The following is a 26,410-nucleotide window of genomic DNA, read 5'->3' as shown; positions in this document are numbered from 1 at the left end:
TGTCTGTTTTTTTCATCTTATTTCTCATCCTCATAACGGCTTGACTTTCATTGGCATAACTAAGGTGCTCATGTGACAAACGCTAATAATAGCATAATAAAAGGTAATCTAAAGCCAAGACAGGATACTGCAAGCTCTTTTATACCTGCACTGATGAAGCAATTGAACACACCTGTGAAGCCATTTCAACCAAACATTAAGGTGGCCTGAAATGAGGGGGGGGGGACTATGTATAAAAAGTACTGTAATTTGTACAAGATGAAACCAAAATGTATAAAATTAAATACCCTGAAATAAAAGCTGAGAATGTGCACTTTAACCACATGTGAATTGTTTGGCACTCAAACATTATGGCACTCTATGTATACACACGCAAATACATAAGTATGGCCGAAAAAGGGCTGTGCCTTGTGTTCTTTGTCCACAGGAACAAGATGTAGCATACATCTATAGGGGAACCACCCACTACTGCCCTGCATGTTGAGATGATATCACTCTCCAGGGATTGGTGGACATACCCCCCGCAGTGCAGATTAGGACAGGCGTGTACCATCCTACGACTGAAATTTCCTGTGTAAAACAAAGACCCATTGTACCTACAACCCTGTCTTACTGGTGACAAGGTACGGGAGTGTGGGGGTTGGGTGTGAGGGTGTCATCAAGACACATTTGACGTGTAACAGTGCCAAACCGCCCGTTTCCCCCAACAAGTCCCTCTGGCACAAGGAATCTAGTGTGTTTCCACCCACTTGGGACTTTCACACCAGTGTGCTCACTGCAACCATGACAACATATCACTTATTTGTTTTCACTGGTGTACTCAATCACAACCTTGGGAGGGTGGGGTTTTGGTGAATAGAGTTTCATGGGAGTTGAAATTTCATATCAAATTTCCACTAATTTTTGCAAGAACAGTGAGATTGACCATTTAGTAGCTGAAACGGAAGCCTTGGTCTGCGCAGTCTCTTTGCAGCAGCCTTTAGACGCTGCTTCTCCAGGGACTGGGGCAATTCACCCCATTGCTTTTGAACCCTGGAATGAATGGGGGCCTTCAGCTCCCCTCTGTGTTTTGTTGCCAAAGCAGTAGTTTGGGAATAGCTGAGAAACCCAGGCTGATGCCATTGGATCGCATGCAAAGGAAGCATTCAGGAGGAGGGCGATAAATCTGACTGTCAAACTGCAGGACCCGAAACTACAGGGAGTTCCATTCCCCAAACTCAAATTCCTGATACAAGCAGAAAATAAATCTGATCCCCTTGCAGTCCCTGCATAACTTGTTAGTGCTGTTTGAAAACACCTTACGATCACTGCACCTTCATCCTAGACGTAGTGCATCTGTATGACAAGGCCTTTGCAAACAAAGGAAAAACACAGTGCACAAATATGCACTGGCAAGAATAGAAAGGAGTGGAAATATTTTGCATTAAATGAGGACCATGACTTGTGCTGCAGATACAAGAATTCTTAACAATAAACATACCATTGCACCCAGGGCTTGGCACCTGCAGTACGAGTAATGATGTAATCGCACGACATAACCCAGTAAGTATGTGCAAACAACCAAAGAAACTGGCTCTGGTTAAGCCACCACCTGCAAATTCTTCCGAACTCCGTGTGGATCCGGTTTCACAGCGGTCTCCACTGAAACATCCACTCGCCGTACTGGAGAAAACGTCTAGTGATTTAGATTCCATTCCAGCCCTGTCAAACATACATCTTCACTTTCAGACGCCCCAGTATTCCCAACAGTCCCAAAGGCAGTCTCCCCATCCGGTTCTCAAACACTATCCAGATGCAGATCTCGCTCTCCAAGATCCTGCCTTTTACTCATCTGAAACGTTCAATGCCTGTTTTTAATGATATGAAATGGATACTAAATAAGAAGCTACCAAGCACACACACAGACATGGAGAACGCTGAGGAAAAATGACAGATAACTGTGATATGTAAAAACATTTATTGTTGAGCAAGTTTTCCACTTTACAGTGCCACCATACCAAGTGGTATATAACAGTACATAATATTTCCTCTTCTTGAGTCCAGAACTGTAGCATTAAGATGAATGACCTCAGCAGTTTGTAACGCAGGCTGAAGAGAGGTACACGAAAGCATCTCAGCTGGAACAGGTCTCACCAGCCTGAGATGGATGTTCCATTATACACATTTTAATGTTCCATTATCCAAGCATCACAGAAGAACAGGGAACTACCAAGGATCAACTTATGTCTGGACTTAGCTGTATATACGATAATTCTGTAAGGCTTAACATAGTTTATTTTTCTTTTTCTTTTTACAAGATGATTAAGACAATTCATGCTTAGTGAACCGTTGCATGTCCACGCATAAGAAACAGAGCAAATACAACAAATAATCAATGATCAAAAACATTTGGAAGAAGTAGCAAAATGGTGTATTGGTCCAAGTGTTCACATTTTAACTATGCAAATGTTCCCCTGTGCAATCCAGTTGACTCTACATGAAAAAATAAAAGCATGCTCTAAAGTTTTCATAGCCTTTGCATGCCGGTATCAAAATTATACATCAAAAGGCCCACAGCCAGAGAGGAAAAGCCTCATTTAGCCAAGAGGGTGCGTCTCAGAGATGAGGTCACGTATTAAACAGTATTTTATTCACATTTTCATTGCGACTGTGGAAATAGAAAAAGCTCTTTGCTGCAAAGGGGAGGCTATAAATTTCAACCAGGACTGGAATTCTCAGCATGGGCCTTTGTAAGGCAGTTCCTCTCCTAATCTTATTTTTTCCTTTAAGGTAATAAAATACAAGCTGAAGAACGTGAAATGAAGCAACCGAAACACCTTGGAAAGTGGTACAAATGGTAAACTGTCTTTGGCATGGTATTAGAAAAGCCATTGGAAGAAACTTTAAAAAATAATAACTTGGTCAAACTTGTTTAATTCCTCAATATGTCTTTCCTCTATCTTTTGGGGGCAGAGGGAACACACAGAATGGAGTATGTAACTGAAGCCCCTTAAAAACAGAGTCGGGGGGTGGCTTGGCGTCAAGGGAAGACATCTCAAAATGACACTCTCGCCCAAACGGACATTTTGCACTATGCACTGTGCGACTGGCAAAGGTCAAAGCACAAATGGCAAACTCTGGTGATTATCCTCATGATTACTGCCTCTGCAGATCTCTGAGCTCTTATACGCACTGGTGAGTGAGCGTGTTTACAACAGTGGAGCTGAGAGAAGCAAGGGCTTTGAGCCACTGCTCTCTCACCACCCTCTATGAATCAGATAACCCCCCCGTCTCTCCCACAACTCAAACCAGTACTGAAATACACCCCCCCCCCCCCCACACACACACTTTGACTAAAGCTCTGGCCGAAGAGACAACACAATACACCACAGAGATGTGCGTGTGCACAATCGACCCTTTTAAGTACAATGCACTCTTACAGAGGGAGTGTCTGTTAAGCTATGGAATGACACGTCTCGATTACATAGCGATCGTTTAAAAAAAAAAAGTGGATCCCGAAACAAAGTCCCTGTGACGCAAAGTTAAGAACATCTGCCCTACTGTAACCTAATTACAGTCAACTGTGAGGCGCTACTGTGCCAACGGTTTTTTTTTTGTGCTTTTTTAAAAAACGTGGTTCTCAACAGCTAAAAAATAAAAGGCAACGTAAAGTCCCCAAACACTACTCTTGCGTGATGTCGGTTTTGATTTGCCCCCACCTTGCCACAACTACACTTAAAAAAAACGTGCGACCCAAGCATAGGAGAAAAGAGGAAAAAAAAAACTTGAATGAAATCACTATTGCTAAAAAATATACATTTTATACCGCTATAATGATAATAACAACAATACTAAATCAGCATTAATGATGGAGAGGGGCTATTCCAGTCATGTCCCTTCTTCCCAGATAGGTGCTCTTCTAGGTGGCCTTGTTCCGCGGTTTGGCACAAGACAAGCAGTTCGGCTGAAATAATTCCACGGGGGCGCGGGGCGGCGTCCGGAGGTCCAGCGTCCCGGGCCTACGCGTCGCCCTCCACCCGTCTCCTGCGGACTGAGCAGACGAGAGAAGGCGGGGTTTAACCGAGGGTCGGCTGCGGGTAATCGGGCGCAGCCATGACGACCATCTAAACCACGTCACACGTCACGCATCACATGTCACAAGTGCTTCCCTGGTAGTTACAGGGCTCCTCCCTCGCGTGGCTCACACACTGACCCCGCCAGCCCTTTAAAGTGAAATTCCTGAATTTAAACTCATCTCAGTGAAAGGTTTGCAGTGAGCACTCCAGGGGGTCAGAGTGAGACATGCTGAACCGTCAGTTACAGGCTTTATCCAGGCTCCGCTCCAGCCTTGTCCCAGCATGCTGTTAAAAACCACTCAAACGTGAAGGGAAAACACGGCAAAATATGGAGGTTATCGCGGGCGTGCGTCGGCAGAAAACCGCTAGGGAGGGACCTTGGGAAGGTCACTGGGCCTCGGGCGGCTGTGTGACAGAGGTCACCCGGTGTGCCTTCTGTAGTGCCGGGCTGGCACAGGGTGCGAGGGGCCTTTACCCACACACGGCCTGGCCCTGCGCTTGGCAGAGGAGCTGGGTGACGGAAGAGCTTGGGTTGAGGGGAGAGAGAGCACTGCGTGAGAGAAGGGTCAGCACTCTGTGTTCTGTACACTGCTGCTGAAAGCACCAGTAATTCAGTGTGCAGCTGAATCTCATTCTGGCCCTTCCTGCTGGTTTGAGTGCCAGAGAATTATTATTATGGCTCAAGACCCCTCGTCGGACGAAAGTGGCATTTGTAATGATCACGCTATGGTCTCTAGGAAAACCTTCATTGAAGCGCAGACAATAAACCGCTTAATGTTATCAATGATGTCAAGCGACATAATATGTTTTCCGTTCTGTGTTTGCTTTCGGAAATTACTGGGCACAGATCCAACGGCAAACGGAAAACACACACTCCTTACAAGTACCTTACATCATGGCACTGTCCCAGTACTGCTATAACAGCAACACCGACAGCTCATTAGAAGTCATGAAATTCTGTGCAAAACCTAGAGCCGAAAAATAAGATGGCACTGCTTTTTATTTCATCTTTAATTGACCAGTCTCACTGAGAACCTGATCCATTTTGCAGCATTTTGGATGCTGATACTCTGAAACAGGCTAGAAATATCGCATTGCAGTTTTTTAAAGGGTAATAAGAATAACTCCCGCCGTGGTGCGTATAGGCGATCTTTTGTCTTTTCTATTCCTTAATCCTACCTGATGCGGTACTAAACAAAACTAAACTTTGAAGAAAAAAAACATCACCGGTATCAATTGGGCGCTGATAAGATAGCAAGTCAGCAACAAGGCCGAGCAGCTTCCATGCAATCGAAAATACAAATCGCATGATCACACAGAACCCGTACGACCATGCTGCTGATTGGCTGTCTTATCAACACCCAATAGATATCATTGATGTGTTCTTTTTTTTTTATCCCGGAAGCATTTCACATGGCCTCTGCCGGGCTGGTTGTTTACTACCGCACCAATTATGATTAAAGAAAAAGAAGCCCATATGCCCCAAGGCTGCAGTTATTATTACGCTTTAAAAAAAACACTCTGATATATACTGCAGTCCCTGCAGTAACACAGCAGCGCTGGTTCAGTAAAAGCTCCACCCGCAGCGACACACGTGACAGCGCACGGCGAGGTCATACCGAGGTCGTTGTTCTTGGTGATGGCGGCGGCGGCGCGGGCTCTCGGGCCCTGCTGGGTGAAGTGGTACCCGAACTTGATGACGCTCGTGTTCTGCTCCAGCATCTTGGCGATCTCCATCTCCACCGTGGTGCCCAGCTGCTGCCGCTGTTTCAGCCAGAGAGGAAAAATGACAAAGCGTTAAGCCGCGTAGCGACCCGCCGGCAGCACCGCCACGCTGAGGGTTCTCTACACACCCAGCGTTGACCACGACGACAGTACCGTCATCGCATCTGATGTGTTAATACACATACTATCATTATTCTGTCTGTTCTCTCGGAAACTGGCACTCTTTGGGAAACGGCTGCTGAAACGTGATGCACAACCACTGCCGTGGCTTGACTATCCAAAATGAATTACTGATTGGGATCAAAATAGAAATCCAAATTGGCAAGTCAAAATATACAAAGGAAATATCCAAATAGTGAATGTAGTACACATAAAGAGCGGCAGCTCAAACACACCTGCAGACGACCTGACGCCTGACCCCTGACCCTGCGACCCACCTGATTATCGATCTTGATCTCCATCAGCGTGTCGTTGTCTCTCAGGGCGTCCACCAGGGCCTGTATGCCAGAGCCGGTGATGAAGTTGGACTCCAGGTTCAGGCTCTTTAAGCTCTTGTTCTCTCTCAGCATGTCTGCAAAAGCCTGTGAAGAAATGCCACGGACCGGTGTCAGGATCTATAGGAACCAGCAGCCAAGCGGCCAAAAACAGCAAGCGAAACTGGTCCAGACTTCTGCCTTTGCCGTTAAACTCCTGCCGGAGAACGGTGCTCACCACGGCGATGGGGTCGTTGCTCCGCGTTGCCGCGAGGCTGAACTTCTTCACGTGCGTGTTCTTCTCCATGGCCTTGGCGTAGTCCTTCAGCGTTGGGATTGGAATGTTCTGCAGGATGGAAAAGCGAAGAGAATTACACATCAAACTGCAACCAGGGAAATGAGAGCACGTTTTGCGTTCTCAAGAGAGAGGGGGGTACCTTGATGTTATTGAGATTGACTTCGGTCAAAGCTGCGTCGTTGGACTTTATCCTCTGCAGGGTCTCTTCCACGTTGGTGGGGTTTGGTGGCTCGTCGAAGACGGGTTTGACTTTTTCCCCTTTAACGACGTCTGAGAAAGAGAGGTCATCAGTGAATGTGCTCACTCTCACCCAACGCAAAACCATAACTGATCTGCACATTTTATTCACAGTATATTCCAGCCGCACTCATATATTCCATTCCGTAAGTGGAGGGGACCACAAATACTTAAATTTTCCACAGTATGTTCAAATGAAGCCCCTCACCGCTACTGCTTGTACTGGTATACTCACTGTTGTAGCCATCTCTGTTAGATCCATCGTAGCTTTGTGTGCTTGTGACCAGCGTGTGCACACCGAGGATAGCTGGAAACAAAATCGAGGCAATCCAGTCATTTTAAAAAGTTCACATTGTTTTATTTTATTTTATTTGGAAAACACAGCCCTAAATGGTCATGGGGACAATAAATATGTGCAAGCTGCCAGCTGTCTGCGAGTAACTACAGCAACTGACAGCACGGACACGCAAATGTCTCCTTTTCTCTGAGATCAGATGGACCCTGGCAGCAACAGAAAGACCAATAGGCAGCCAAGTCCAGCATTTAGAAAAAAAAAAAACTGAAAACGATTTTATGTCTTAGCCACGCTGCATTTAGATTCTTACGAGGACATAATACATTAACAGACTATTTTTGTAGCAATGCATTTGACTGAATGGAAGTTTTATCCAATGAAATGTCCCCAGAGGTGTGTCTCAACCCGCCCAGCAAGTGAAATTTAAGAAACGCAGGGGCTGTGGGAGAAAAGCCGTCCGTGATAAAGGGAGCCTTTAGAGAGAGTCAAACTAAAAGGAGTGAAGTACAGTTCTACAGAAGTTTTTGGCACGGGGACCCTGTCGGACAGAGGGGTCTCTGTGTAACTTCATTCTCTCCCATCCTGTGCAATGGACAGGCAACAGAACAGAGGCGTACACTGTAACTGATCCCAAAAAAAAGACAGAATACCCCCCCAAAACAGATGCAGCGCGGTCAATTAAGTCAAACGCACAACAAGCCTGGCATTAAAAGAGCAGCTAAAATCCCAGGAAGGGAAACTGCACCTCATTGCTGGGTGTTTCTCTGGTTCCCACACTGCTGTTAAATGATTAACGGTCTGGGATCTCACCTGCAAGGTCGCACAGCTCAGTGTCGGTAGCACTGGAGAGGGCTTCCTCCAGCTCCGGGTCCAGAGTCGTAATTTCTTCATGGCGTATGTCAATTGGCTTTTGTTTGGGCACCCACGCCTTACCTACGAAAGTGAAGCAAATACCAGCGCTGAATAAAAGCTGCAAAACGACAGCATCAAGCACAAACCCTTTACAGCAATGAGCACTTTGGAATGGTCAAATCAAAATCCTAATGATTTGCAGTACTTTACTGGAACTTAATTTAGACCCTAGTTCCTGCGGTCGAAACGCATTGAGTTCCTCAAAAGGTTCCTAGTTCCGGGGTAAAGTTCCTGCGGTGGAAACGCGGCTTTATATTCTGCCCATTGTTTCTGGTTTGTCCAACTATGTTTAATACAATTTTACTTTCTATTGAACTTTTCCAGAAAACTTAAAATAAATGCTATGCACACATTTGATCAATTCAGTTTTGATAAAGAGGAAGCATATACAGATTTCAGAGAAACATTCCAGACTGTTTGACAATGACATTACATTGCTGGCATTTAGCAGACACTTATCCAGAGTAACCATTTTAAAAAACACGGTATCTATTTATGCCGCTGGATATATACTGAAGAATTTGGGCCAAGTACAACGTTCAAGGATACAAGGGTACATGACAGTTTCCTACATGAGAATCAAACCTGCAACCTTCAGGCTTTTAATAAGGACTTATGATAACAGGGAAAGCAAGAAATGGCAGATGTTCAGACCATTGCTTGTGGTGCTTGTAACTCGGTTGTAATATTTTAGTTTGAATATACAAAACCAATTAAATTTGCAGTCAAATTCAAACTGCATGAGAAACTCCAAACATTTCTATTTCCAGGTGTGTGTGTGTGTTTCCTGTACTGTATTTCACATTCACTTCACAAAAACGTAATGCTTCTGCATTCTACACAGCAGCCTAGCACAGGCCTAGAGTTAGATTGCCAGAGGCACCAAAGAATAGTGAATAGTGAGCTATTTTTAAGACTATTTTCTGCCACCCCATGAGAACATGTGACAGAAATCCACATTGAATTCTTCATGCAGTTAACTGGAAAAGTGACATTCCACACTTTGTGCAGTTACCTTCAACCAAAGAAATAGTGTAAATAAATAAATAAAATTCATCTGTGTGCGTGTGGGTTATTGTTTTTCCCGAGGACATTCAATCGGCTTCATTTATCAGTGTCGTTTCAGTAAGCGGTAACGTTGTGCTTCCCAGCTGACTAAAATCACATGCAGGACGGGCTTCATACAGGCTGTGTACAGACAATGGGAGTTTCGACCCTCTCCTGTGGAAATTAAGCGCTAAGGAGAAGGAAATTAACATATGAAGTGCTGAACACCAATGCCCTGGCAAAGTTCTCACTGTACCCTCCTTACAGAACACACAACTATGCAGCAGATAAACTTGCATGTTCTTCTCCTGTTGCCCCATAGCGTGGTTTGGCTTCAATGGGCTCCCACAAGAAATGGTTTACATATGACGTGTCTTACGTGTATGAATGTTAATGAGTGCAGGATACACACCCACCCTGTCCTTGTCTGCTGAACAGGTCACAATAATCTAATAGTGTTTGTTGCAATTGAATGACTACAACTGGGTTAAAAACTTGAAAGAAACATTAAGAAGACAATCAATTGTTACTTCTGGGGAAAGTAACCACAATTTGAATCCAGTTTCCTGGACCTTTAACATTAATGTGGACCAGTCTCTCATTTTTGTTACCAAATGACCCCCCCCCCCCACCAATACTTCCACAACTGAGATGTCATTATTGGCTTCATCTCGACTGTTCTCCTCAATAATCATCATGATTTTCCTACAGCAGGTTTTCCCACATCTTGCTTTCAAAACCTTTTTCATTTGCTTGCCTGAATTTACTGAACGACGTTTAAATGTCGTCACTAGATTTTTCTGTCTGGTTCTGGGAACGGCATGTAATAAATAACTGGAAGATGACAGCAACAACATCAAACAACAATGTGTGGGGGCGAAGGACTTGGTAAAAGCCCTGAGGTGAGTTACTAGAACAGCCAGGCTATACGTGTAGCCTTCAGACCATCACTCTTCCCATGATGCCTTGTTTTTGAGTAAATAGCATAGCCTGTTCCGACATTACTATGGCTTCCTGTGTTTATTGAACTGCAGAACTTCAGCCATGCACTCAGGGGCTCTCAGGAAGGCGATTAATGCACATTAGCTCCCCGTCTTTTGACCTGCGGCTAATGTTGTTTTTATTCCTGCCTTCCTTTTTAAAGCGCTTACGGCCATTCATCCACAGAAAAGCTTTATGGGTACAGCCTTTTCCAGGCGCTGTACAGAGAGAGGGGTTTAGGGCACCGTTTAAAAAATGCTCGCTGCCAACGAAATGAGTCAGACTGACTTAAGGGGGATTCGTTCACAACCATTACAATTCATCTTCAGGATGATGTCAAAAACAGATGTGCATTTCTAAAGACTTCCTGCTGAGAAGCACCATGCCCCGAAGGCCTTAGGGTGAGCAACGATGCGTGGAACCGTATTGAAAAACCTGTGATCCTAGCAGAGGGTTTAAACTTACACGCTATACATTGGGTTCTCAGGTAATTAACATTGTTTGCTTCATACTGCAGGTGTCCTAGTCACCCCTCTCCAGCAAATAGAGGGCCATGACTTCAGAGTGACTTCAGTGCAGAGGAAGGCATTACCTCACTTGCACCACACATTCTGCGCAGTCAGGATGTACACAAGTTATCACACGGCAGCCGGGTTCCTTTGTGTACCCGTCCTTTCACAATCTGGAATCAGAAACGTCAGCCGTTTCTTTCCTCAGGGAAACAAAATTCCACAAGGGGCCGGATATCTTACATGCAAAACACACAAGGGGCCACCAAGCGGCAGACAAGAATCTCCAAGCCTTCAAGAGAACACAAAATGTCAACAAACAAAAGCTGTTGTGTAAATACAAGGGAAAAGGGCAAATTGGGGAAATGGTCGAACGGGGAAAAAAATTATAGTACAACCAAGTACAGTACGACAGAACATTTAAAATGTTGTGTTTGCAAAACTACAATGGCTAAAAAGGGATAAAACAGATATAAAACATGATTCATCTAAGCATTATCAGATGAGCTTTAGATATCCTTCAGCATCTTCATTCCAAGAAGGAAGAGATTTTTTAAGGAGGAAAAAAAGAATTTGAATTATAATTATCACTATTTTGCTGAGAAACCAAATGCTGAGAAGGCCATACTACGGACATCTGAATTGCATTTGGGGTGATGGCTCGAGCGTTAACATGCTTGCTTCCATACGTAACTCCTGCAAGCCATGTGAAAAATGAGAGTTCACCGCGGTGCTGTTTCGAAGGCCTGGGCTCTAAAGGGAACAAATGGCAATGCATTCAGAGCTATTCACCCAGGACTCCCACTGCTGAACAAACAGGGAGTTCCCAGATCCTGCAGCTGATACAGAAGGCTGGACTGCTTAATTACAAGAATGCCTCGTGCAGATTGGTGAGAACCATTTTCCTAGATGCCCCGTGGGGCAAGAAACAGAGAGGGAAAAGTCAGGCTTTTGTCAACATGGGATCGTTATCCTTTTCGTCCGTTTTTCCCCTTTGATCCCATATAACTGCTGCGACCTCAACCTGAGCAAAATCAAGGGCCACCATTCCTTCTCAAAGCCGCCTGCGACCCTTAAACCAAGAGAGGTCAGAGGCTTGGAGGGTTTCCACGGCGATGGTGGCGCTTCCAGGCCCAGCGCTGGGCATCTGGCTGACGCGCCCGCCCTGCTGACCCCTTGCACTTCCTCTTTTCCGACTGTCGGTCTCTTGTGCCGTTGGATGAACGAAAACAGCGTTCCTCCCTTTTAAAGAACGGGGAGCGAGGCATGAGATTCTCATCAGTGATACTCCAGACAGCCCTCTGTTTGACTCCTCAGGGGGTTCTGTGTAACCGAGGACACGACTGGCTGCGTTGTGCAATCCAAACTGACAGCCACCGCGAGAGTCGTTAGAAGCTGAAGCAGGAACAAACATGAAATGCACCACAGGAAGAAAACTTTGGTCCAAGCTCCATGTGCAGCTTTGGTTCTTGGTTCTAGTCTTACTGTTCAAACCAGTTGCATAAACATTACCATTGACCAGCACAAACGGGGATCTCTCATTTTCATTAGAAGTCACTCCAAAACAGCCCAATTAAAGCCGCCCACCCCCGGACATCAAAGAGCTTAAAATATGTGGCCTCCGCCTCCAAAGCGGCAGCCAGCGCTGTCAAGCTCAAGTCTGTTGCCGTGGAAACCGACAGCTATGTTTAACAGAGAGAAGTCAAGCTGTGGGGCCGGTGGCCATTGTGCACGGTCTTTTTCCCCCACCCCAGGCCCCCTCCCCCACCCGCAGATCCAGCTCTGGGGCCACAACGCTGTCGCTGTGGGACTCCTGAGCTTCCTGAGAGACCTGGCAGCACACCAATCGGAGAGCAATCACTGAACTTCCTGTGGACTCCCGAACGACCGCCAGTGCAGGCATCCAGGGAAGTATATGGAGACCCGGTGCTGCACTTAGTCATTCTGACACGCGCCAGTCGGATTAAAACTCCCCATTCAGCTGCTCGTTTATCTGTACAATCATCATTTAGCCAGTTTGCCCACATTCCCTCAATTAAAAAACCCCCAGAAAAGATTCTTCATCTTCAAAGTTTCCAACAGTGGAAGAGACTGGGATCCTCGTTGTCAAATTGCTCATATCTTCAGAGGGAACGATGTAGAAACGATGTGCCAAGCCACCTCACACTAACTGAAAGCCAGTACTCCCTCTAGCATTTTCTAACATGCATGCATTATAAAATCTACCTCAACCCACACCTAGTGGAAATGTGAGAGCTTACGAATATGCACATAAATTTGGAGCTAGGAATTCACTTTTAGTCCATACTTTTTTTGACATGAGAATACATTTTATTGCACCCCCAAAGTAAACTGTTAAATGACTGAATCTGGACATTAAGGCTTGGGGCCTCCAATCAGACCCCTTCCCTGGGCTAGTTCGTTTAGAATGCTGTCCATGCTTTTGAGTTTACGGATAAGGTATCAGCTAACTAATAAGTTACCTAATCAGAATGACTGAATGGGGCTGTGAGCTTGTCCTCTTCAGAGCCATGGGTAGTGCTTAGACAGCGACATTAAATCAGCACTGCATGTTTGCCCTCGCTGCTGCGTACACAAGGTCCTCGTGACAGGGTAAAAAAAAAAACCATCCCACGGGCGCTCCATTACCGCCGCGCCGCGCCGCCTCTCCAAGGTCACATCTCGGCTCTGAACGGCACAGCCCGGAACCTTCTACACGTCTCCACCAATCGCACCACAGGGAAGGACTGAATGTCCACAGCAGCTCGTGAACCTTTTCAGCATCTAAATAATACTAAAAGACCCTCTCTTAAACCGCAAGCCAGGCAATCATATATAGACACACATATATAAATGCAACTTAGTACTTCAAGGGATGTTCAAGCTTTTTGGGAAATGTGCATTTTTGGCTAGCTTACCCACAGTTAGACAATAAGATCGATACTAATTTTATCCCTGTGCACCTAGTACAAAAATATTAGACAATATATACCGGTTGCATGCTAACCACAGCACCTCTATGAATGGGTGAAAAGGAAAGCAATGTTGTGAGGCGACGGAAACACAAGTGCGAGTTAGGGGTTGCCAGGTTTGCCTGTCACTGACTGAACTTGCACTCCCACTCCCACTTCCACTGCAGCCAAAAGTACTGCATACCGGGCAATCCCAAACTCAAGCTTCAAGAGCCACAGCACAGCTACTAATCACTGTGTCCAGTGGATGAAAAAATGGTTATTTGTCAAATATAGTTGTGAATGTACCTGCCTCTAAAACTACTTCTTTTACGTTGTTCTTCTTCCTCGTAACAAACCCTAGTTATAAAGTGTAAATAATTCAGCTTTTGGAGATGCTGGAAGGTGTACTTCAATCACAAATGAGTTAGCATGCAGCCCATTCATTGTTGAATATTTTTGTACTGGATAGGCTACTCAGACATGAAATTGGTATCAATCTTACTGCCTAACTATGGGTAAGATAGCCGAAAGGAGAATTTCCAAAAACCTCTGCAGGGTAAAAATGCAGTGTCCTGTTTGGGAATTGGCTCTAACTTCATGTCACAGGCCAACATCCATATGCACTATTTCACACTGACTCCCCAATGTGCACTCAGCAGGAAGGCTTAGACATAACACCCACATTTAAAAGACCATTACAAGCCTCTGTTACTGCCAAGTTATCTGATAATCTCCACCAGTAAATCCCTCCAGTCAACTGTAAGAAGCTTGAATATCAAAATACAAATAAACTAATGCTAAGTTTTTATCCAGAGCAGTTGTGTGCGTGCGTGTGTGTGTACCAGTGCTTGTGTACACGCACATAGACATTTTGCATAACTAGGATAAACATAAAGTTCAATGCAACCTAATCCAGATCCACAATCAATTTTCCTTTCTGTGAACACATTAAGGCCAAATGTAATTTTCCACTGAACACATTGGGTAAGGAACCTGGAATGTGTCGTGTCTGCCGCTAACAGCTCTGGCTAACAGCTCTGTCCAACCCAATTCATCCTCTGTCCGTCTCCCTGGGGACCCATACTCATGGCTCAGGAATCCCTCTGGCTACATTCCAAACCGCACACACATAAAAAAAGAACATTTCAATTTGAAGATGCTGGGGGATATAGTTTGTTTAAACTCAGCTTCCACATTAACCTTACAAACTCTGCTGACCATGTTTTATAAATGAGTCATGATTTATAAATGAGCACATAAAAATCTCCTTTTAAAAACTGAAAAAAAAAACATTTTTCACAGCTTACTACACCCACAGAAATACAACTGAAGTGTTTTTCTGCTAGCTTGCAGACAAAGTGAGATCCAATAACACACAAGACAAAATGTTGTGGAAAGCCTCTTTGACTTTACCCCCCCATATTGCAAAAAGTATTCTTTTTGCAATATAGGGAAGTGAAAAAGATGGCTGACAGTGTATGACAGTCTGTTTTTTTTTTGTTTTTTTTTTCCAAATAACCTGCCCACTGCACTTTACTCAGACCTCCACCCTCAACACACACACATATATTTGTAATCAAGAACGTGACTCATCTTTCTACAGTCTCTCTCTCACTCTGACACGCACACAGCAAGCACTAAGTAGCGGAAGATCAATCCTATAACCACAAGGAACTGACACATTCGCTCTGCTAGGCAACAAAGTCTACAAACAAACGTTGACCTATCAAAGCTCAAAGTCTGCCTATGACTGAAACCCACACACAGGCGCACACGCACATGGGTGCACCCACATGGGTGCACACAGACACACACACACACACAAATACACGGGCACACACACGCACAGCAGAGTTATTACAGAGTTATCAGTCTGCATAACGGCCCACACATCTGTGCTTCCCACCACAGTGGATGAGAAACACGCATTGATACCAAGTTACATAATTCAGGAGAAATCCATTTGGGTCTGAAGCTGTGGCAGCAGAGCCCAGACTGAAATGGAGCCCCTGCATACCCATGAGTTTGAGCACCTGACCAACCTGGTGCAGAGCAGACCAGTAGCAGAGAACAAGCACTCCACACCCTTAATCCCTCTAATCTGGGATTAACCCATCTGAGCATATTAGAGTGTCCATGCCCTGCCCCATACACCCACCCCTGGGCAAAACTGAACAGATGTAGCTATGTTGCAGTATAAAACCAAGCATCACTTTGCAGCTGTAGCTAAGCTTACACGCACACAAAAACACACGCACGCATGCACATGTGCAGGCACGCAGACACAGACACACACACACAAACAAACAAACAAACAAACAAGACACACAGACACACAAGCACACAGACACACAGTTTTGCATAGTTTACAGAGACTGTGCTGAAACCGCATTAGTGCATGGTGCATTTGTTACCACCCTCAGCTAACGTGTCTCGCATTGAAGGTAATGTTTTCCTACTCTCAACACATACGGCCATTCCCTTCCCTAATCCTTTGGGGAGCCGGGCAACGATTCATCCAGATTTTCTGTTTCTGACATCCAAATATTACGTGTGCTGTTTGGACAATTAGCTTTGAGCAGGCTGGGTAACAGAAATTATGCCAGCTAGGCGAATGGTAGCTTTGATTTTCCACTGACATTATTATTTTTCATTTTTTGGCTCCTCTTAAGATATTAAGTAGTACATAATTAATTATGTTCCACTCAAACCTAATCTAGATACCGAACCTGTTTTAAGTGCTGTTAATGCATGAAAGGTCGAGTGTCATTTTCATGATGTCACGTCTGTCGCCGGAAAGCTCGGTTCAACACAATTCACCCAATTCATTTGAGTTTCTGCCATCATCATTAGTCATTTTGACACTGCCCCTCCCCCAGAAGACACACCTTTCCTCTCCCCAGTGAAAGGGACCACATCCTCTCGGTCCTTATGCGCCAGGGCCTCCTTCTCCAGGTATTTGAGCAGCTGTTCCCGGTCAAAGGCACCGGTGTCAGATTTAGTGGTCTGATCCTTCTGTCTCAAACCAGCTGGCAACAGTGCATTCTTGGAAAAGAAGGAACACAAAGGACATAACAACGTCAATTCATCCTTTCTGGTGCTATTGCTGAAGTGTTGGACAGTTTTACAATGACAATCAGATTAAAAGACAAAAATACTTCCTACAATCAGGAAGACAAGCTCCCATTTATAAACAATTATTTACACAAACAAACGTTTGGCAGTCAGCAAACCTACTATCAAGTATATTTATTATAGACATTACTTGACTGATTCGGGATATCCGATTACAAACAGCCTGTATCTCACTGCTATTTGTGTCTAGCCCTTCTCAACAATGTCTCAATCTCAACTGTGTCACTGCCGTCTAACTCCCCATCTCTTTCCCATCTCCCCCCTCTGACTCAAACTTGCCTCCTTCTCTCTCTCTGATCTGATCTACCCACTGTTCTCTCCCTCACCTCGGGGTCCATGTCCTCCAGAGCAATTTCCAGTTGTTTGAGCTCCTCCTCGGACAGGTTGTCGAGGAGCACATCTTCGTCGATGTCCTTGTACTTCTCCAGTTCCTTCTGGAAGGGGAGCGCCATGGCTGCTTCGGGCGGGTGAGGCGGGTCACGCTGCAGGGTGCTGACTGCTGTACCGAGACGTCTTATTCAGGATCCCTGTGACTGGGCCCAGTGTGTCAGCACTGCGTATCTGCACAACAGATAACGGTCACGTTTCAGAAAACAACATCGTGATGCAGAACTCTCGAGAAGGGCTTACGGGAAAGGAAAGGACGTGTTTTCCCATACTTCCATGCACGGCGGAACTGATGTTGCTTATTCCTAGGAGACGGGCTGACCGTCTCTCATCTGACCCTTGGCCTCGCGCGCGGAAACGCATCACTGTGACACGGCCCAGTGGGGACCCTGGTCTCAGGGTGACGTAACCTCAAGCTGAACTCTGGGGAGAAGTGCTGTCCAAGAGTACAAGGGAGAGCTGGAGGAGGCGACTATTATTGTACATGAGAGCACCGGTGTTCACTGCTGTTGACAGCACGTAAACCAGGCCAGCTGCCCACCTCCAAAAAGAAACGTTTGCACTGAAAGTCTTCAGCACAGCAAACGGGAAACTGTCAAGCTAAAGCTAGTTATGACCGTGAATTACTTTCACTGCGTCTCTAATGCAGAAACGGTTGGTTATCATTTGATCACTCCACGTCAGTGTTTGCTCCCATTTTACCACAGGCGTTCCATTAGGGTATCAAAGCAAAGGAACAAGTGGACAAAGCACTGCTGATAACTCAGATATGAATACAGAAAAAAAACGTCCCCAGGAAAACTCTGATCATAACTGGGCAGCTGTGTCTCATTAGCCAGAAATAAAATATTCATTTGACCGCAAATAATTTAACAACCATGAATTGAGGAACATTTAACTGACCTTCAAGTTCTGAAGAATCAGCAAGCCCTGTGGGCAATTTGTTAAGCATTTTAAATTTAGCTATATATTTTCCGGTACATGAAGACCATAAAGACACATTTTCAGCAATTGTGCAGATGGAGATTTAACTCCAGCTCCCATTCTTTAATACAGGAGCACACAAGCTGATGAGTCACAAGCGTTCATACGGTACAAACGGTCTTAAACAATCAAATCTCACATTGAATATAAAATGTGATAAATATCCAACCCCCATTTAAATTAAAACAAAATAAAATGCTTCAAGTGTTTCCATAAACATAAAAAAGAACAACCTGCTCACTGCAGAACTTATGATTGAACAAGGAGGACAAAATGCACCCTCCAACAAAATGAGGGACACTTGAACCTCAAATAAGGCCTTTTAAAACATGTAATCCCAAATCCCACACAAGTGTTCCACAGCCAGCCATGAAGAGAGGACCACTAGAGGAGCGTTTCATCTCAATTCTTGCTCCTCCAAAGAGCTAACAAAAGAAAGAGAACTAAAATGTGCTTGAAAGACATCAAAGAAAGGAGCGGCCTTCAAATCGCAACAAGCAAACTCACTTTGCTTTGCACAAATTGAAATATATATAGGCTATATATATATATATATATATATGGTATATGGTTAAAAAATAAATAAAATGTATATGGTTCAGAAAAGCATTTAAATACAGGAAATTGTGACAGCTACATTGTGTCTGCACATGCACAACAAGTCTGTTGATATCTCCATTATAACCATCTTGCCAAAGTCTTGTGCAAGATCCCACTGTGAGACAGTCAGTATGAAAAAACATTTCACATAAAAAAACAATGAAATATAAGGTAAATATTTAAATATAAGGTATTTAATACCAGTTTACACATCATTAATTGCCAAATTACTTATTTTCATAAGGAAAATGACATCAGTGATACACTACTATACAAAGATAGTGAAATTTGTTTCAGCAGTAATTTGATGAGGGGAGGCAGCTTTCTGATGTAATGAAAATGGATACTCATCAAAAAAAAGAAGACTCCTGGCCCTATCCATGATAATCCCCTTAATGTGTTCCATTTTCACAGTTAATTAAATGCTTTCTGTTTTTTGTGCTTATAACAACGTACAACTTGGCTTTGTTTCTGGAACTGTTGAGTAACTTACGTAAGCTATAAAAGAGCCAAGGAACTAGAGGGTCTAGGTCAACTTGGCTGTAGGACCACACTGACTTAATTGTACTTTGAAACTGCACAGCTTATAGGCCTATTTTAAACAGGACGCTTTTTCATAAATGCCAATAGACAGTGTTGTCAAAAACACTTTTTACAATGCACAACATGCCCCATAAGTCCCTTTACTCCTGGGTGCAGTGAAACGAAATGGTGCCCTTTGGGGATTAATTAAAAACCGAGTTGCCAAACAAACATGTAAAACAACAGAGCAACTGCAAAAGGCTATTTGCACCGCTTTCCGCACAAGCAGTATGCATGCTAAAACATAGGAGCCTAACCTCATCACAACTGGTACCATACAATTCTCTGTGCAGAAAACAATAGACTCCTCCATACCACAGTACTGAAACACAGTATTACAAACTAAAACAATTATGAACAATCAGTTATGAATATGACTGCTTTTACCAAGAATTTTTGCACAAAAACATTTAAAAATTATACTAAAAGCAAGGCATCTTCCATATCCTACATACAGTCAAATCCTTCGGTACATTTTCCAGTCTGCATTATTAATATTCCAACCTCTTACCTCAGCGGGCTACTAATTAGAAATACACAGTTATCACCTCTACTCCAGTGATGTGATACTATTTAAAGTCCCTTATCCTTCTACTGAATTTGGAAAGCTGGGTTTCAGACACTTTGCACCATACAGTCCAATGCAGTTTTGTGAAGGAACATTTTGTCAAATTCTCATTTCCCTGGTCAAAAGTAATAATTTAATTTCCCTCATTTCCCTGGTCTCAGTATAATACTGCGTTAAATTAAATAACTGATCTTTTAAGTGATCCTTCAGAACTTTATATTTTATCTTTACAAAAACTTTGGACTTGAAGTGATGAACGCAGTCCAAGTTGGCAAAGCCACAGTTTTATGGATAAACAGGAAATTGCATGAAAACTAAATGATGTCTTTGTGCTGTGTTTTCAGAGAAAATCCAAACAAATCATCATTGCTACGGGAGCTTAATTTCATGGCGTTTCTTAACACCGAGACACTCTCAGCTGAGAAGATAATGACATAAGGGTATCGTGTGGGGTGGGGATGGTACTTTAGGGAACAGATTTCATAAATTTCTAATGGGGGGTGTGTATGGAATTCCTCAAGTCAAGCCCGGTCAAAGTCTTTCACCTCTGCTTCTCTCCAGTAATCCTCCTAAAAAGTCAGAATGCCAGACCCCATAACTCAGACCAGCCATTATACTAAGCCCCCAGATAAAAAGACTTTCAGCAACCTGAAGTGCATCACTTTGAGCTGGCTGATCCATTTTGCCTACCTTTACACAGAATAAACCTTTGAGGTTGCTGTACTCTCCTGTCAGGTCTTAAAGCTTACCATACATAAAGGCTTGATTCATGGAACATTTTACTACTGAGCAACGGTATGATGCATTGAAAATTCTCTGGATTTAGACAATGGACTCTTTTGGTAATTTCCAAGACAGTAAAGAAAGTTAAACTACATAAAATTGACTCTTTTGGTACATATAACAAGAACATGTAAAACATGTTAGTGACAAGAGCATGCCCTGATGGAATCATGCACAGAGTCAGGAGTTTCCATTATATGTCTGAATGGAATGTTTCATAATGGTCACAGTGAATGCGCCTTGTCACTCAAAAATGCGCTTCCTTTCATCAAGCCGAAAGTGCAGTGCTTAGAAAATATGGCAAGTATTAAGCATAGAGGCATGAGGTCATACAGAGGGTGTGGCCTGATAGGGACAGAATAAACATGAGGGGTCTGATTCGAGCTCCAACACACCTGCAGGGCTGTGCAGCAGGGCAATGCTGCAGGGTTGTGCTGCAGGAAGATCATTCCCATCTGCACACACTCACATGCTGCCTGGACAGCTCAAGGCCTCTAAGGTTCTGTTTGTTTTTCTTTTTTCCATGAAACGTCCCATTAAACCCAAGTTTCGAAAGAGATTCCCAACACTGAAATGGATTTATGCTGGTATGAAGGGGGAAAAAATCATCTAATTATGCAAGTACTCAGCTTGCAAGTGAAGACAGCTGTGTTTCCAAAAAAAGTCTGTTCCGAGTGGCTCTCTCCGTGACATTGTTTGCTGCAGCATATTGTTCGCATTTTCCATGAAGAACGTCCAGGAAAAATATAGTGATAACTGTGTGGGATAGAAGGGTGGGGGAGATGCATCTGTCCAAATCACTTGGCCATCATTTCATTTAAGAAACTTTCAGGGACTCCCTGGTCAATCCCATGAAATCAAGTAAGAAAACCAGCGTGCTAATAAAACGTTATCTCATCTGCCCTATAAATCAAAAGCAGGATTTGGCACCACTGCTGCATGCAGTTACCTATAAAGGCTAACATCTGTTAGGCCAAGTCTTATTATTTATGTAGTTAATTAGTTCATTATTTATTAGCCATATGCTTGTTTTCAGAAGGCATTATAAGGCCATTTTTTAATACTCTCTGAGAAGCTAAAATAAACAGGCATCAGGCAGGAACACAGTAATGCACATTTCAACAAAAAGCAGTATTTCAAAAAAAAAACTTTATACTCACATACACATCACTGACTTACAACATTACTTTAAATCTAACCTATGTTACTTGACATTGCCCAGTTGGTTAAACACCTGGTTAATGGGGAAATACACAAGCTTGAAACATAACCATGAAAAGATCACAGTGAAACATTACCTCAGTCTATCTGATATAAGCATGCGATACAGAAAAATGACCTACTGACTGATCTATGACTGTAAGCGTTAACGGACAAAAAAGACCAGACTCATTATAGAGAAAAGGTCCGACACAAGAATTTAGCATCAGATTAAATAATGCCATCATTATCCAGAACATAAAATGCTTTTCCTTTCAATTTATGTGTAATAGGGCCTGCAAGACTAAGAGATTTTACTATGGTTAGGTCCTTCTTTTTAAACAGTTTTCTTTATATATAAAGCCTCCACATGCAGAATGCTATGGATACATTTATGGTGATATGTGGCAATTTCTCTGCATAAAGCAACTTCTGCTGGCAAGTGAAGCAGTTGGGGGATCTTAAAACTAGCGAAACTGATGAGGTGAACCATAAAAAGCCATTAAATCTATTTTTAAATGAAATGCAGTACTCGTGTGGTGTTGTTCTCTATCCCATCTGCTCATAAAACTTGGCATGCAGTTAGTGAAATTAACTAAGGACGTAGACCAATAAACAGGCTAATTCCCATCCCCCGCATACAAAAACGATGAGGTCATATTCAAATTTCAAAAATGGCATTCATTTGCCACTGTAATGCAAATACAATGTTCCAATATATTGCAGCATGGAGGGGAGGAAATCAGTGCTTAAAATCGATACCAGTATAGTGAAATCTGGACACTTTTACAAACTAAATAAAAGGTTGTAATGGAGTGAAAATCAAGGCAATCCAGGATTGAGAGAAAATTCATATAGCAACAGTTCCTATGTGGCCCCTAACTACATTACACGAAACAACTTATGAATTAATTCAGGCCGTGGTGGGAACTAGTCCTTTAAAGCACTAATGAATGTAAAAAGAAAATGTCACCTAGTCACAGTCCATAAATTTTTTTTAAAGACATTATTATAGCAAATTATCATGTTGAAAGTAGGAGACATTTCAACATTAAGCTTGAGAAACTTTGGTGAATTATTTAAAGGAACACCATTAACAATCCTGGCGGCGGTACCAATGAATGCGGGAGAAAATGGGTGGAGGGCAAAACAAAATTACGACATTATCACAAAAACCAAAAAAACTCCAGAGTTTATATTTAGAGTGGCTCACCCCTAACACTGCCCCAAGGGTACTGAACAGATGTTCCCGCCCCTGCTCTCTGCGTCCCCACCCTTCCTCAAAACACACTGGAACTGTTGTGTTAGCCCATACAGGGGACCAGATGGAGTGGTTCAGGCTTCTCGTGTTTACGGCACTCACTTCACATTCTTAGTTGCACTTAGTGGCTTGATGAGCAAAGCGGATGGGAAAACTGAGGTTGGGGGGGGGGGGGGGGGGGGGAGTCTGGTCAGCCCAAGACTGTGCGGGATTGATGCATCTGCGTCATGTAAAAAGGTGTAGTAATGCTGGCGTCCTTTAACTTAAGTGCCCGCCCCTAACAGTAAGCCAACATGCTGTATTCTGCAAGGTTAATTCTGCACAGGACCAGCAAAGAATCACAGACACTTATATCAGGTGCAAGGGCCAATATGCAGAGCAGGGGCAGAGGGAATGGGATAAGGCCTACACATACAATAAAGATCTGAAATTAATTATTTGTATATTCATATTTCTAAGTCACTTTGGTGCACTACACAAAGGGGGGGGGGGGCGCACAGTGTTGCTGAGCCCACTCATCTGCCTCTCTACACGCATGCAACGCTCACAATCAATGCAGTAGTGCGGCTCACCCAGGATTCAAATCAGCAGTGTTTAAGAGACAATTACTAATTTGACTGAGCCACTGAATTGTCTGAAGCCATCTCTCACTGAATGAAACGAAAATACTATTTTCAATTAGATTGTATCCAGTGCTTAACAAAAAAAATCACATTAAAAACATCAGCAGCAGACTTGGAAGCTGTTTGCACAAAAGAGGATAAAACTTGAGTTTCCACCATATTATAATAACTTGTGGAAAGGATGACTACTGTGAAAAGCCTTGCTTTTGTAATAAATTATATGACGTCATGGACACAGTACCTATGGCTTCATGGAATATTTAATTAGATCGCACCATCCAAAGCATCCTCACATCGAAATAGAAAACGATCTCGTCAAACCTGTTTACAAGTAATGCTGACTGCTCCGGTTAACACGAAACACACCAGAAATTCCAGGAGTCAACAATGAAATTAATTTCCGGCAGCAAACTTCGAAAGACCTTCAGGTCAGAACTGATTTAACTAGTTCTCTCTTGACGCGTTTTCTACGGGTCAGTCAGACCACACCCATTTAACAGAGCGCACTATAACAAAATCGATTTATAAATAAATACCCGCTTGAGATCGACAGACTACTAGAAAACAGCAAACGTCAACGTCATCAGTAACACAGCCATCCACCTCTAAACCAGAAACACTGTAAATCAAGGAAAATATAAAACTGTAACAAATCGTTTCCAGTGTGACTGACGACATGGCGAGACACAGTGTGCTACATAAAAAGGAGCCATACAGTTCTGTGAAATCATCTGCATTCGCCCTGCTGTGGTGTACACAATTTTGCTACATGATGTCTGCAACCCATACCATCGCCTTCTCTTGAGTACGTCAATCAGGAGATCAAAATGAGTTCTGGTGAGGTTGCGATAGATCGGGTGGGGGTCGTTGAGTAAAGACGCAACAATCTGCACTGCACATTGACTCTAGTGATGGGATGAGTACTGACTAAACACAATTGTCTAGGAATTCCAGCGGGTGTCTCGTGTAGCCTCAATGAAGCTGTCCTGTGGAAAGCATCTTAGAAAATTGCATAATAACCACGCGATAAAAAAATCGTGCCCATACATGAAAAGGCATGGTCTGGAAATTAAACTGGACAAGCATGTCGTTAAATGGTCATGTCTTGGGTTTTAAATATAATTTACATCAGCAAGTCTCACGTTGAAAATGTGGAAATAATGTCAATATCTCCAGTATTTAGCTAGATGAATGAAACTGTCTACCAAGCTATGCTGTTTACCAAGGAAGACATCAGTAGTGAATACACGCCTAGTCAATAGCCAACTTCAAAAACACATCACTAACGTTAGTCTACGACTGCCTTCCTTTAGTTAGCTAACCCATAGTTCATTATTTACGGTAAAAAGATAGACAGTTGCAATCTAACTAATTCAGAATGGTCAAACATGCAATATAGACTCGACATTATGAGTTAGCCTAACTTACCACACGAGAAATCCATTAGGGTTTGCTACTCGGTGAGACAAGAACAATGCCAAACGCTAAGTGAGAACACTAGCCTAACTACCATAAATTCTATCATGAGCATTATCTGCTCTCCATTGATAGTAGGACTCGAATATGCTCGAGAGCCACGTAGCTTACTTGCTAACAAGTTAACTGACAAAAAATTATTATAAACTTTACATTTCTGAGCCAAAAAAAACTCTGAGTGAGCATATTAATTTCAGGCAAACACCACAAAGTTGAGTTTGATTAGCTATCTAACATATTATCTAGTGAGTTAGTTAGTTGTCAGTCAACTACTGGCTGGCTACAATACATAGCTATGCTATGTGATTTCACTGTCCGGTTTAGTTATAGCTCGTAATTCTAAAACATTACTTTTCTCTTTACTCTTACCCAAACGCTTTGGTTCCAGACGACCACGGGCAGACTCGATATAGCTATTTGATTATCACGCTTCTTTATAGCACGAACTTGAGAACTTGAACTGACCAAACAGCATTTCCTCAACAGCCTTCTGCTCCCTCGCACTGTACGACTCCCAACAAGGGCGGTGACACAGGAAGACTGTAATTTGAGACATCTAGCTACGTAATTGCAAACATAACGATCGTGACAGCTAAATCAGCGAATAGGGTCCGGCTGCGTCTATTTGAGCGCCAATCCAAAGCTGTCGCGATGCAGGAAGCTGCAAAAATATTTACTAAGGTTTATGGGATTAGTAGTTAAACCGTAAAACTACAATAGGTGGTTTCCGGATTTTTTTTTTTTTTAATGTGAATCTTTGCAATATTCTTGTGATAAGGAGCTTCGAAATTTAAATGTCAATTTCCTACTAAAGAATTTTCTTCTACAGAACTGTGGTTTAATCTAAAGGCAGTAGTGAGTAAGCTATAGCAAGGTAAAAATTGCCTTATGTCAAGTGGCCTATTAGCATGGGCAAGCAGTTGGGCATAACCATATGACCAAGAAGTCTACATTGACCAGAGATTGATACACAAAAATAACCCAGCAGTTCTATTCATTATGTGTTGTTTACAAAAAACAAAACAACACTTAGGGCCAATGCAATGTTTTTGTTGTGTCATTGGTAGTGGCCAATGTTGGATCATTCAGGTTTGCCCTTTGGTTAGTGAGTCCCTTAACATTGGCCTACTGATGAAAACATTTGGGTTGAAACACGATTCAACCGTGGGCAAAATGGGTTATGTTTACTGGGCAAATTATGCATACACACTCTTTCTCTACAGTGGACTGAATGCACAAAAGTATTTTTAAGTTTGCTTATCAGATGGTAATATAAGGCATGATATATAAATTCAAAAGCTACAAACTCAACCCAGTGCTCCGTG

General features: G+C 43.2%; 1 protein-coding gene across 1 annotated transcript; it reads right to left on the bottom strand.

Annotated features, from left to right (window-relative positions):
* Window positions 1-1,938: 1,938 nt before the first annotated feature.
* On the bottom strand, window positions 1,939-25,619 carry LOC135255375 (tropomodulin-3-like). Its single transcript, XM_064336463.1, has 10 exons — window positions 25,455-25,619; window positions 16,948-17,182; window positions 16,375-16,531; window positions 7,894-8,016; window positions 7,024-7,095; window positions 6,691-6,821; window positions 6,492-6,599; window positions 6,218-6,361; window positions 5,675-5,819; window positions 1,939-4,030 (listed from the first exon to the last, which is right to left on the bottom strand). Exons 2-10 carry the CDS (start codon window positions 17,071-17,073, stop codon window positions 3,999-4,001), a joined length of 1,038 nt encoding a protein of 345 aa, XP_064192533.1. The 5' UTR covers window positions 17,074-17,182; window positions 25,455-25,619; the 3' UTR covers window positions 1,939-3,998.
* Between the last annotated feature and the right edge of the window lie 791 nt (window positions 25,620-26,410).

Source organism: Anguilla rostrata, chromosome 5 (genome assembly GCF_018555375.3).
Source record: "Anguilla rostrata isolate EN2019 chromosome 5, ASM1855537v3, whole genome shotgun sequence".
Taxonomy (NCBI): Eukaryota; Metazoa; Chordata; class Actinopteri; order Anguilliformes; family Anguillidae; genus Anguilla; species Anguilla rostrata.
This window is presented reverse-complemented; position numbering and strand designations above follow the sequence as displayed.

Bases quoted from the DNA above. Each gene is read 5' to 3' on its own strand.
- LOC135255375 (XM_064336463.1), bottom strand. From the start codon at position 17,073: ATGGCGCTCCCCTTCCAGAAGGAACTGGAGAAGTACAAGGACATCGAC. The intron at 16,532-16,947 runs GTGAGGGAGAGA...TTCTTTTCCAAG, and splicing joins TGGAGGACATGGACCCCGAG to AATGCACTGTTGCCAGCTGG. The intron at 6,600-6,690 runs GTACCCCCCTCT...TCCATCCTGCAG, and splicing joins TCAATCTCAATAACATCAAG to AACATTCCAATCCCAACGCT.